General features: G+C 37.8%; 1 protein-coding gene across 10 annotated transcripts in view; it reads right to left on the bottom strand.

Annotated features, from left to right (window-relative positions):
- Nucleotides 1-13,678, bottom strand: part of BLNK (B cell linker) — a 91,721-nt gene that overhangs the window by 22,557 nt on the left and 55,486 nt on the right. For 7 of the 10 annotated variants that reach the window (XM_085065149.1, XM_085065150.1, XM_085065146.1 and 4 more), the window contains 3 exons: nucleotides 7,482-7,547; nucleotides 2,186-2,242; nucleotides 132-181 (listed from right to left, as the gene is read on the bottom strand). In XM_085065149.1, coding sequence (XP_084921275.1) covers nucleotides 132-181; nucleotides 2,186-2,242; nucleotides 7,482-7,547 — 173 coding nt within the window. Of the gene's footprint in view, nucleotides 1-131; nucleotides 182-2,185; nucleotides 2,243-7,481; nucleotides 7,551-13,678 lie in introns of those variants that run through there. The other 3 variants (XM_085065147.1, XM_085065153.1, XM_085065156.1) reach the window with 2 other exon arrangements.

The raw sequence follows: 13,678 nt of genomic DNA, 5'->3' as shown, positions 1-13,678 counted from the left end.
TGTTGCTAATGGTATCCTGTTCTCTCATTAAAAACAAATTATGAGGCAGTGTATAACTGAAATACTGTTAGGCATATAGATAGCAAATTAACACAGACATGCAGTTTAAATTTACATCAACACAGCCTTACCTGAAGCATAATCCCTTTGTGGAAGACTTGGCGGTGGCTTTTTTTTAAGCCTGTAAATGATAATGATGTTTATGATCTCATAAGTAACATTCACTAGAAGGGAGCATTAGCCAGACACATAAAAAAGCTATTAACAAAAGATACCTGCAGCTGAAGAAATACAGATTACCATCACAGATGCTTAGCAAACGGCTGTAGAAGAATGCTTTGAAAAGCTAGAAACTGATAAAATATTAAAATAGAATCTGAGATTTTAATTTTTTTTTTTTCACTAAGAACATGTGTTGAAAGGACAGCTTCCTTGCTCATCCCCTCTCCTCTCCTTTTCCAGAAAGAGATAAGATAGGGTGCAGAGAGATAAATGATGGTTTGTTGGAAGTTGAAAATCTGTTCAGGTTCACAGAGGCTAAGATTATAGCATAAGAAAGTGGCGTAGTACTCTCCATTTGTATTTTTAGAACTATAATTTTGCATGCACTTATTTGCTGATTGATGTGTAAATGTATACGGGGTCTCTCAGTGCCAGATTCTGTTTCTACTTTTTATTATTTTATGATGTTATATCCCTTTTTTGGTAAAAACTATTACAATGGCATTTGTAATACCAAGTGAATCAAAAGAATTTGTAGAAATATTGAAAGAATCTTTATGCTTCTACAGGTTCACATGTATGTGCATGTATATATATATGAAGCAGAAGTACACATATATATGGGTATTCATATATATATATGTGTGTGTGTGTATTAACATATACTCCTTACTAACTTGCAGCTGCCCAAAGAAGGCACTGCATTACAGCCAGGTGAATTATTTCATTACCTTGTAACGAATGAGAAGAATTTGGGTTTACAGTCAAGATGACTTTAAACCCAAATGTGTGATATCAGAGGCCAGAGTGATGCCTCTGCAGAGGGGAAAAACTACAACACTTTGGGTTTTTTAGCCAGATAAAACATTAAGATAATTAACGACATTAAAAATTATTCTTTAAAGTGACTTTGAACATTGTCTGACAGCTTCCCTGTATCACTGATGAGACCTCACCATGGACCTGAAGCTTTGTCCACTGAACTGGTAACTTCATTCATTCCTCAGTCAGGTTCTAACAAATTCATTAGAAAAAATAAGAAAATTAAAAAAAAAAAAATCCACAAAGATCCATTGCTGGGATCTCCAAGCAATAGTGTTTACAAATTTTGCTTTACCACAAGAACTTGACACTCAATATTTAGGTCCTGAGCTTGCTGCCTAGGTATCATTGTTCAGGTACCACTGTAACTTAGGGTGGTGGCATGCTGGCACCACCACATCCGCTTACAAACTTTCCTTGTCCGTTTTGAGAAGTGCTTTGGCTACTTCTGAGCTGAATTCATGGAATTCTGTTGTTCAGACTGTCACCAAAAGCACCCCATACACATGCATGAATCAATGAATAAATGGTGCAGGCATTGCTAAAACTAAAAAAAAGCCCAATCCTCCCCCCACTCCCCCAACTAAACAAAACCAAACCAGCAAGATAATTTTTGCAATGTTAGCCTGCTTTGTTCATTACTAACAACACTAATGATGGATAGCTGCCACCTCAGAGGTTTTAACTCCCTGCAGCATAATGTAACTTAGTGTACAAACACTAAATTAAAAGCATTCTCAACAGCCCTGCTCTGGACTTCTGTCCAGGTTAGCACAGCCATGTTAGAAAGAAAATCCCAGGGCCACTGCCAGGGCACATCTCAGGTCTTAGGGAGGGGAGACCAAGATCACTTGATGTACTTTGCAACATCTGTCGTGAGTTGCTCAGAAATGGTGGAGAGTTGGAAAACAGTGGTAAGAGGCTGTCTGGGTCATGGTGTAAAGTACATGGCTTAAGCAACATCACGCATTTCTAAGCTGCTGAGCAGAAATCTTCCACACTTGGTCCCAGGCCCTGTAAATCCTGGCAGTGGCCCTGGAGGAAAATGTAAATACGTTATAACAAAAGCACATGAAGTACAGAACAGAGGTCTGTGTCTAAGCAGTCTATCATGCTATGGTGCAGCTATGGAATAGCATACCGATCCCAAGTATCTTTCCCAGTTTTGCAAATTAAGGCCACTTGTTCATTTTGGAACCTGAATATCAACAGAAGAAAAGAAATGTTTCTGTCACAGAGCTGAAACAGTTCACGGCCACATCTATATTTGCTAGAATCTCTTAAAATATGTTCTTTATTCTACAATTCAAACCCACTTAAAAAGTAATTTTCGCTGCACTGCTATGATTTTCCAAGTGCCAGAACTGGAATCCAGGCTCTTTTGAAGTCAGCTGGAGCTTCACTTTACAGGAGCCAGAACTTTAGCCAATGTGCAAACCACAACACAAGCTCCAAAGACACAACCCTACGCCAAGGCGTGGTTACCCAGCTATTGCACACTCTGACCTCACTGTCCACACAGATCCTTGCAGAATGGCAATTGACTGTCCTGTTCCCTGGAGTTAATGAGAAAGGACTGGAAGAATCAAATGCCATCCCACTGAGCATGCATATTTAAATATATTTAATCCTAGTACATACATTGTAGCTTCAACAAATAACCAGGTAGCACTTGAGACATTTCATAGAATGGGTTACAGATGCCTCTCACACTAGAACAGAATGCATGGTACAGAAATTCAGAACAACTTTTAACACAATAAACTATTCCATTTTAAAACAATGTATTCCAAGATTTCCCCTCTATAATATGCTGAGCTTGATCCAACAAAACACATAGACAGGTACTTTTCTCCCATAGGTGGTCCTGTAGGAACAGCATATATTAATGACATACTTTTGAATTTGTTGCATATTTTTGTTTTCCTGCGTTAAGTGAAAAATTTTAAAATAAACTGCAGCAGAGGTCTGGGTGTTTTGCTCTAGCAACACTCGTTTTTACAGGCTATACCAAGAAAAATAACTAAACATATGTATTAGTAGGCCTTTATGTGTAGCACTTAGATTTTCCCACAGGTGCATTTCCCCACTAGTGTTTCTGCTCACTCCCCCAGCATTTAAGTTATGCCTGAAAACTCTTTGTTTCCAAAAGTCCTTTGCTTTTTCTATTGCTAATTCTGTACAAAGTTCACTCCCTTCTTAGAAACGATTTTAACATAATAGTTTTTAGAAAACCATATGGATAATTTCTGAGCTGAGTATGCATAGTATACATTAGCTTTCAGTGACTAGATCATCATACCTGTGATTAAACAGTAAATTATTTGAACTTTGCCAGAAACATTTTCAGAATTCCAAAAGGTGTGATGCAGCTAACAGATAAACTTTTCCTGAACTGTGTTGATCATGACCTAGTGGAATAGTTTGTTACAGATTTGGAATTACGTGGCAATTGTACGAGACAAAATTAAACTGAAAGGGTTTTTTTAATTTGTTTGTTTTGGTTTTTTTTTTTTAGTGTTATTACTACTCTTTTACACATGTTCTTACAATGGGCTATGGCAGTTATAGTTATAAAAATCCTGGCACTCAAAACATTCTATTCAGCTACGCAGTGATTTTCATGTTTCTTCAGAATAACAGTTAGAATTAGGTACTCCATGTTTTCCTGTTTTCTTTTTCTAAGTGTGGTACAGCTTGATTTTAGTACTTTCTCTCATCATTTGGTTCATAAAATACCACTTTTTCCTCTGCCAAGGGTTTGATCATGAGTGTCTTTTAGCTGCAGCTATGCAGATTGAATAGACATTTAGTGACACAACGACTATTCTTCTGTCTAAAGCTACTGCCTAAATTATAAATGGTATAGAAAAATGGACCACACAAATCTGAAGCTAAGACTTACCCAGCTAAAAAGCTGGGTAAAGCATCTTTCCATTTTTCAGGTCACATGACAGATGTGACTTCAAGAAATGGACATATTTGGATAATGTGCAGTTAGAAACATGACTACAAATGCATGAATTCTGATGGCTTTGTGAAGGATGTGGTATTACAATAAATTGAATAAACAGAACTTCTTGTTTCTTATTAAACACAGTAGGTCAGCATGTACCAAAACTTTAGGGTGAAGTCCTGACTTTGCTGTACATGCAGTATGACTTTTAGCACTGACTTCAGCAGAGCCAGGATTCCACTGAACAAAGCCTAGAGGCTTAAAGCTTATGATTTACAGATGAGTGCTATGTCCTTACAGTGTGTTTCAGGCATAGGCAACCATCCTACATCATGAAACCTATGATTTCTCTGCTTCCCTGTTCTGTAGTACCAAGGATAGGAATATGAAAAAAATGCCCCCAGCTCTCATTGTTTATACAATGCTGGCTACAATCATTGCTTCTGCACCTGAGTACATAATCCTCCTTGACACCATGATCTGCACAGCAGCTGGGACTCAGTGTTGTAAACAGTTTTGCATGTGATTAAGGGCAAGCAGGTGACTGCTGTCCTGCAGTGGCCAATATTTTTACTGCCAGAAAATGTTGAGTCAGAATGGGGAACAAACAGAAAATCTGAAGCAATGAAAAAACAACCTGTCAATTTCTTTCTGTTACCAGGACTGTTCAGCCTGCTTTTCACAGACCTTTAAAACACACATGAATAATAGATTAATTCCTCCCCACCTGCACCCCCCAGATGAACTAGACCAGACAGCAAGTCTTGATGCAAGAACTTTTACATTTCTGCATAATCAAGAGCCAATCCAGATTTTAAAAATGTTTTAAGAAATAATGCTAATAAGTCCAATGTATTTAACGAACATTTGATAGTTCTTTCAATTTGTGTAGCAGAGGCTTACAGTATAGATCTGTGTGATAACTTTAGGCTTCAGATAAGCAAGTGCACTATTTGAATTCTCTAAAATGATTTCTACTTTTAATAGGTTTGATTTTTATTTTTTCCCCAGTATATAGATGAATCTATGCTACATAAAGCCCATTTTAAATAACATTTTTCCTGCTTCAGTCATGCTTAGAACCTTGGCATTTAGTAACATAATCCTCTAACTGAAATGGAAATAGTGATCAACTGGATAATCATATGGTTTTAAAAAGCATCTACAATCAAACAAAAAGCCTCCAAAGTGAGGAACACAGCCAGTTCTAATTCTGTAGAGCTTAGCACCTCTTGTGCATATCCTTATCAGTGTTGTCGACTCATACTTTTATTGCAAGTCTCATTATGTGCTGGGTTCAAGACTTGAGCTCTGAAGTCATGTGCAAATATTAGAAATTCCTCAATTTTTAAAAACTAAATTTCTGATCATTGTAACTGCAAAAAAGATTAATATGACTCAGGTGAATCACAGCAGCATCAGAATGATTATTATGTTTTTATACCTCTGTTTATGTTCTTATACTGGGAGAGTTGAAATATGAGCTTTGTGCTGCAGTCATACTTCAAGAGAGTTTTTGTGAGTCTGCTCTTTTTTATATATTTTTTTTTGATCTTGAGTGAATCAAAGAATTGCAGTGCTATAGCAGCAATCTTGTCTCTGACACCTAATGATGACCTTCCCAGCTTCTGCTACATTTGGTTCATGTTACTTCTCCCTTGTCTGTTCTTCCCCTCTTACTCTCTAAGAAGGACACACAATCAGAGCAACTGATCAACAACAGAATGCCCATTCAGGCAACTATAGGAGACACTTTGTAGTGCCAAATTATGAATCTTAGATGCCTCTGCTGTTTCTGTCACCTGCTTTCCTCTCTGAGGCTTTTGAACTGAGCCCACTGGAACATTATTAATTATACTTAACTACTACTGTCAAGTAGGAAGCCACCCTTTATTAAAAAGCAACGACTGTAAGAAACCCTCTTTAACCCCTTCCCTGCCAAAACCCCACCAAAAGCCTTGATAGCCTAGCAACTCTTCCCTGTGAGCAAGTCCCAGGTGAAAATGAGTTTTTTTAGACAGGTCTCTGAACACAGTGGTCACTGTGTTAAAAACAAAAACACACTTAAATTAAATTATAACCCCAAGTAGTTGAAAGAGGGTCATTTTAAGGGAAAGGCTCCTTTTGTGCTTGTGTGGATACAAGTAAGTATACCAAGTGACTGTGATTAACTGTGAATTGCAGCAATCTTAGAGTGAAAGAGGATGAATCAAGGAAAAAGCATCTCAAGAATCTATCCAATATATCAGGTGTTCTACCATCGGAGCCTGCTCTGGGTCTGTGGACAGAAACACAGCTGTGGAAACGAGAGCACAAAGGAGGGCTTGGAGCCCAACAGGAGAGCCAGGCAGTCCTGCTACTCCTAGGAGCATTTCCTCCTCCTCTGGCAGCTCCAGCAGCTGCCCCACAAGCACCAGCCCTGTCTGGGCTGGCAGCAGAGGCAAGAGCTGAGCCAGCCTGGCTTTCCAGAGCTCTTGCACAGCCAAACCAGGCAGGGCCCTACGGCTTCTGCCAGTAGCTGACTGATTGCTTCATATACACCGAGAATTAGGTCTCTCCCTTGAACTGAGCCATCACGGGCTCTCTCTATTTTTTAGAGAGGATTTAAAACACTGTTTTCATGTGTCGTTTGTGTACAAGAGCAGTATTTCTAAAATTTAATGTGGTTGTCCTGGAAACACACTGCAGATAGGGTGTAGTAATTAACTTCTAAAAGTACTTAATACTTTTGTTGCCAATGACCCATGTAAAGAAAGACATCCGAATGAGAAAATTGTATCCAAATGGAATTCCAATGCAAACGAGCTGTTGCATTAAGAAAAGTGTGCTAAATAGCTAATTGCTTTAAATAGATGTTTGACTAGAAACAGTGAATAGCGTATTCATTCGACAAGGATGCAGAATTACTGGAATTTCTATGTATAAATACACATGAATATTTTATGATACTTCCATGCATGTGACACCAATCTGCATGTTGTTCAGCACATCTTAGTGGAATAAGGGTGCTAGGTAATGCTGGATTTTGTTTTATGAAACTGAAACACAGGGGGACTTGGCATTTTTATGGGAATTTTAAGTATGGTGTCTGACCAGTTGGTTCAAGGTGGAGCTCAAATTCAACTTAATTGCAGCAGAAAGCCTAAACAGTTGCCTCAGGAGTAAGGCACACATGCAAACAAAAAGTGATGACCATTCCCAGAGAACATTCAAGAAAAAGACTCTTCACTCAAATACTATTTTTTTCCAAGGCTACAAACACAACCTGTCATTGGACTCCAGTTCTGCAATTACTTTATGACAGTCTTAATACTGATGACAATTCTGCACACTGCAGTCTGAGCTGAAGCTCTTTACATGCACTGAAGTACATCCCTCTGGATGTACACATGGTCCCACCACTAAAGTACAATACAACACTATGCTTGTAATCCAAACCTCCCCACATTGATAAAACTAGGGATTGGCATTGCAAACTTACTTTTTGAACTTGTTTATTATCCCACTTTCATTTTTCTTGATGTCATGAACCATCTTTTGAAGCTTCCTGTAAGATATTAAACAAAGCCAGCATTAAATTACCAAGTGATTGAACAGCCATTTATATAAATTACGAAAAATACGCTTCTTGTCTGTTCAGTAAAGAGTTTAATTGTTAAATCATTTGTGCATGAATTTTTCCTCCCTTTTTAAGTGCTCTTTAGCATTATTTGTGTTATCCTTCTTAATACAATTAAGTATGGTAAAAGCAATGAATTCAAGAGCAAGTGCATCAGGAAAAAATAAATCATTGCCTAAATTAATAGCTTAGAATATTTAAATGTTAACATTTTATCTAGAACTGACTTTGCAATCTGCACACCTACAATGGGAATACCCTCTGATTTCTGACTGTACATAGGACCCTTAAATATAATGAGAATAACGGACAAATAATTCACAAGCACATCTTTAACTCCTGCTGAAAACTCAAACTATTAATTTACAGCAAAATGATAAAGTGTTACCTGCTGATATAAAGAAATGAACTACTTATAGTTGTGAGAAACAAGTGTACGGCAAAATAATCCAAAATTACCAACAACAACATACTACACCTATAAGAGTAGCTTAGATTATTATCTAACTTAAACAGATACATTAAATCTGATATGAAAAGCTCAGAAAAGCTTCTGCTTTTCTGTGGTATTTGTTGGGGTTTTTTCCTAACAGATTCAGCTCCTGGTTCTGCTTGAAACATCACAAATAGCCATCATCTGCAGTTTGCTGTTTCTGTGTTGTGCCCCAGCTGGCACCTGGCAGTGTCTATAAATGAAAAGTAATGAGGAATGAAAAGAATGAGAGGAGATCTAAATGGTTTAGTTCTAGTTTGGGGAGAATGGTTGTCTGCAAGTGTTTGTGTTTCTTTCAGAAAGGCTTGCCAGATTTCAATTAGGGATGCATGTCAGCATGAGTTACATTTCTTTTGTTGTTTGTCAGAGACAGGACTCAAACACCAACAAAACCAAAAATCTAACTGTAGATTTCTATCTGAATATTGCTAATGGCTCATCACTGACATAATTATATCTTTACATTAGCAAAATTATGGCTTTATTTTGAAAAAAGGTGGGCTTTTCCCTCATTACTCTTTTATTCTATATTGTCATTTAGTTGCTAAAAAAAAATCTTCACACACACACACACACACACACACAAAAAAAAAAAAACCCCACCACAAAATTGATAAGTACAAGTACCTGAATTAGTTTGCTTTTCATTTGATTATATTTAGGTGTATTGATTAGAGCATCAGGCATGTTCCATGAACCTTGAATAAGGCAATAGTTCAAAAGATCATTTTATTACATATTTCTATTTTTTAAAAAAGGTGCATTTAAATTAGAGTTAATCACATGCACTGGTGCCATTATGGTATTTTTTCAATGCAGAAGGACTGAAATCTAAACATTCCCATTTTTTTCAGTCAAATTTCTTAAAAATCTCTCTCTCTCATTCCTTATTCTTGTTATGGGGGCATTTAGATTTCTAATTACAACTTTGATAAATTAGAGAGTACCTAATAACTTTTTGTCTGAATCTTCAGTTTTTAAGATTATGTAGCTCTCACAGTTGTTAGAATGCTTGTTTGCTGTCACTAGAGAATTTAACTTGTCTGAAGCCTGTGAGAGCAAGCAGATAACCAGTGCACTGTAAGTGGGAAGTTTAGGAAGTCATCAAGCACAGCTGATCTCCAGTTCAAGTGGAATCCCCTTTGACCCACAGAGTTGAACAAGCTGCAAAAACCAGTATGTCCAGTTAGCTGGAGGCTGAGATTTCTTGAGGTGCCAGGCCATATAAAAAGCAACAACTGGAAAGTTTTACAGAGAGCTCTCTATCTGACTTGTGATCTTAGAGAGACAGAAGAAAAGATGAGAGGCAGATAGAAAAGTCTATAGCAAGAAGATTCTTCAAATCTTAAGGAACTCAATCTCAAGCCCCAAGGCCATTCCAGAGTGATGAGGGAAGTGAAGCACAGAAGGACACTTAAAAAGTTCTGCCTGAACCTACATATCTGACTAGCATGAAAATCCTTGTTGTAAGGCTCTCAAATACTCGGGATTATACTCCAAGAAAAGAGGTTCATTGGAGGAGGACCTGAGCAGAGCAGCAGCCCCTAAAGTACCTGGAAATGGGGGCTCCCATGGCCCAATGTAGGCAGACTTTGCTTCAGGTACATAACTACAACCCTCTTTCTTCACAACGTGGCTGAGTCAGGACCTTGTCACCAACTCGTGTTTATTCTCTAGTGTTCTCTTGGGATGAGCAGATACTAGAAATATTCAAGGACCTCCATCAGCTGGTACAGTAAATGAAAATAATGAGTAATGCTAGTCTTGCCTTGCATTGTATGTAATTAAAGATAATCAAGAGGTCAAGTTGCTTATTTAACTACAAGCTCCAGCTCTTCATTAAACCTGGTTGAGATCTTTTAAAGCAAAATCAGACTTGCACATAAAGGTGCAGTCTGTGTTACTGCTAATCTTTGAAAACATTTCAGCAAAAGATAGATAGTTTGAGATCCAGTTTAACTGTAACTGGGATAGACAGGATTGGACCCTTAGATCAGAATCTCATTGCACAAAGAATAGATTTTCAAAGCTCTGCAGATAATAAGTTTGGAAGTCTTGGCTGTAGAGGCTTCTAAAGAGTTTTGGGTTTCTTACAAATACATTATAAATTCTACACGTTGGAAGGAATAACAAAAACACACAAAAAAAGAAAAGAAAACACTTTTTAGCCCGGTGTTGCTATTTTTCATATCTTATCAATTTGAAACTCCAGTAATTCAGAATTATCTGACCTATTGACAAAGGGGTCACCAGCTGTGATACACATGTGAATGAAGGTGGAAAGTTTAACCCCTGTAAATGCCATATATACTGAAAGAAGGATTTGCTGTGTCACATAATACCTTGCACTCAAGGACTGGCAGAGCTGCCTTGAGATAAAACAAAATGAATCAAACCCTCTTTTTGATCTGGCCACAGCTCAGCCTATGAGGAATATGTGATGATGAAGGGACGATGGCGGGTAGACCTGGCCTGTGACACATCCCCACCTTCAAACACCAGCTGGGAGCCTTTGGCTCTTTTGCATACACACTGTCCTACAAAAGCTTGCCAAAGGTAAAAAAAAAAATAGAAAAATTAAAGAGAAAAATGAAGAATAAAGTGTGCAACAGCTTTCAACTCATATGAAATGAGGTACAGAGTCCCCCAAGCATACCTATTTCTGTACATCTGGGGGATGAGAATTGTACTTTCTTACATTTCTCGTGTTTACAAGACTGTCTGAATTATCTGTTTTGCCTTTTGAAAAATCCCCATTTGTACTCACAAACCAGTTTCTTTAGTTAAAGAAAGGCAGATTTTGGACATGATATATTCAAACATGTTTGCAAGTGTAGCTTTGCAAGCAATATTGACACATTCAGCATTAAGGGACCTGTATGTTCCTTCTCCACCTCCTAACATCAGTTAGGTCCTTAACTGATGAAGCTGAATTGGTTTTAAAAAGAGTAAAAATAATTAAATAATCACACTGTACATCAGACAATTCACATGCCAGTTGCAGTTCCTACAACTTTTTGGGTATGTGTGTTTCTCACTGACAAGACAACTGGTAGTTCTGTGCCTAGAAAGTCACATTTTCTGAAGATTACTACATCCATTCACTTAAAGTAAGACTGTGAGTAGGTGTAGCACTCATTTTTGTCTTAAGAAAGGCAGATCATTAAAAAGATTAAAACAAAAGCCAGTTGTTTCTCAGAGATTTTGTTTAGTCGATTGGTTGATTTTCTTTTCAGGCAAATTCAAATACTTAGCATTGGAAACCTAGAATGGGATATAGTAAGTACAAATTTAGACTTAAAACAAAAAATTGCCAAAAATACCCACTTGCTTCAGCTATAAGGTTTTACAGAGAAGAATCATGAAACAGAAAGCAAGGAAGAATGTAATGGAATTTGGAGATTAAAAGCTAGGTTATTAGAAGATAAGGACCAAAACTCAAAGAGCAGAAAATTAAAAATTATCAGAGCTACCTCTGTTAATTAAAAAAAACCCCACATTAAAATATGAAACTAAAGAAGGAACAGCATGTCCAGACCCCTCCTTTACAGCTTCTCACAGCAGAATTATTCCACCACCATCTCCCCAGCTGGTCTTTGTTTTGTGTTTCTATTATCCTTCAGTTTTATAAACAGCTATGCAGGTGACCAAGTTAAGAAAGAAAATTATTGTTTCTGGACAAAGGGGAAGACTCCTGCTTCCTTTTGGGGGGAGAACCTGCTTACCTAGAAGGGGATTTGGAATTTTGAAAAGCTTGAAGCTCTTATCTTGAAATTTCTTCTCAAACTGAATTAACAAACTAGAAAAGTACCACCTTTCCTATGCCAGGGCTCCATGGAAGCAATGCTCCTGACATGGTCTTTGTGGAAGAACATGGATTTTGGTGAACTGGGCGTCTTCCTAAGATGTATTTTCAGGACTTGTCAGTCCTGTGCCTCAAAGACAATCCAACTAAAAGATATAAAACAGCTGTACCCCCTTCCACCTCCCTTCTAATTCCTCAGTAGAAAGCAAAATGAAATACCAAATACAGAAAGCTTCTAATTCCTCATTAGACCTCCTTCAGGTGCTTCAGATCTCCACATGCACACACCCTTGTATCATATGCTACCTGGAACAGCAAGAGTGAGAGTCCTTTGCAAGGAAATGCCAGGTGGAGTTCACCACTGGATTGGAGCTGGTATTTTCCATGGCTCTGATATGTGTAAAATGCATAAAGATGTGTAAGAGAGACAGCTGATTCTTGAGGTGCAGTCAGATTACCTGCTTCAGTAGCTTCTGGTCCAAGATGGGACCTTACAGCCCTCATCCATTCTGGGGTCTTATTTGCCCCCTGCAATGGATTTCGTGCTGGGAGAAGAGGAAGTTTGGAGCTGGAGATGGTAACCTGTGACACCAAACCATCCATTCAAGGCACTGAGCCTTTGATCTTTATCTGTACAGCTATCTCAAAGCTGTGAAGAAAAGTTCAAAGAGGTTTGCTTATCAGGTGAAGTCAATTACAGCTACCTATCTGAGAGGAAGAAGGAACAAGGAAGTGTTTTCTCCAGTGTTTGGGAGATGCACAAGGGGAAATGACAGTGGTTTATAGTAATTTTGACAAGAGTATTGATTTTGTAAAAAGTCTCAAAAACATCCTATTCTGCTCACTTTTGAATCATCCACTGTTTTGTCTAAAGGCAAACCCCATAGTTAGAGCAGGTGTGTGTTTACATGGTACACACAGAAGCACAGTAAAGCTAAATATTGATTATATTTTTCATCTTCATACGCCCTCTACGTAATCCTCACAAAGAAGCTGTCAGTCCTCCTTGTACTGGTAAATACTAACATTCACTGAGTAAATAAAAAACGTAGCATGTAAAGGGATAATACATCCTTGACAGAAATCAGTCCTAACATGAAAGTAAACAATGTAAGTACTTAGAAGTGATTAGGAGTTCTGCATATTGAAAGAACCCATTCTAGGTTTCCAATGCTAAGCACTCAAATTGGCCTGGAAACAAACAAACAAACAAACAAACACACACAAACTGCAAGGTCTGGACACCTCTTCTCTCTTATCCAGATTGCTCTTCCATTTATCCCAACCGACTAATAGTGATACTGTAAGAAGTACAGAAATTAATTAGGTATTATGGTATGCTAAGTGAATATTACATGTCACTTCTTGACATAGAAAGGTAAAGTACATTTTCTGCTCTGTTTTTAGCCTTTTTTTGGTTTACTGATCTCTTTTTTGCACCAACTCTCTTGATATAAGTTAACGCATTATAAAACAAACTAAAATAACCCCCAAAAACCCTCACACACAGAAGCCACATTCACAAGACTTACTCCACTTTTCTGAAAGGTTTGCAAACGGCAGGAGGAAGCTCAATACATTAGTACATAGCTACTAATAATTAGTACATAGCTCAGTACCTAGCTACTCTAAAACACAGCTCTAGTTAAAACTGAGTGACTGCTGTACCTCTCTGAATGATTAGTACCCTACAGCCTGGTTGCTGAAGGAGCACAAGGGCAGAAATTTAAAAGAGTTAAGTGGATTTTATATTTCTACAAG

This window comes from Lichenostomus cassidix, chromosome 6 (genome assembly GCF_008360975.1).
Source record: "Lichenostomus cassidix isolate B80296 chromosome 6, HeHo_3.0, whole genome shotgun sequence".
In the NCBI taxonomy this organism is placed as follows: Eukaryota; Metazoa; Chordata; class Aves; order Passeriformes; family Meliphagidae; genus Lichenostomus; species Lichenostomus cassidix.
The sequence above is the reverse complement of the archived record's forward strand: the minus strand, read 5'-3'. Positions and strand labels throughout refer to the sequence as shown.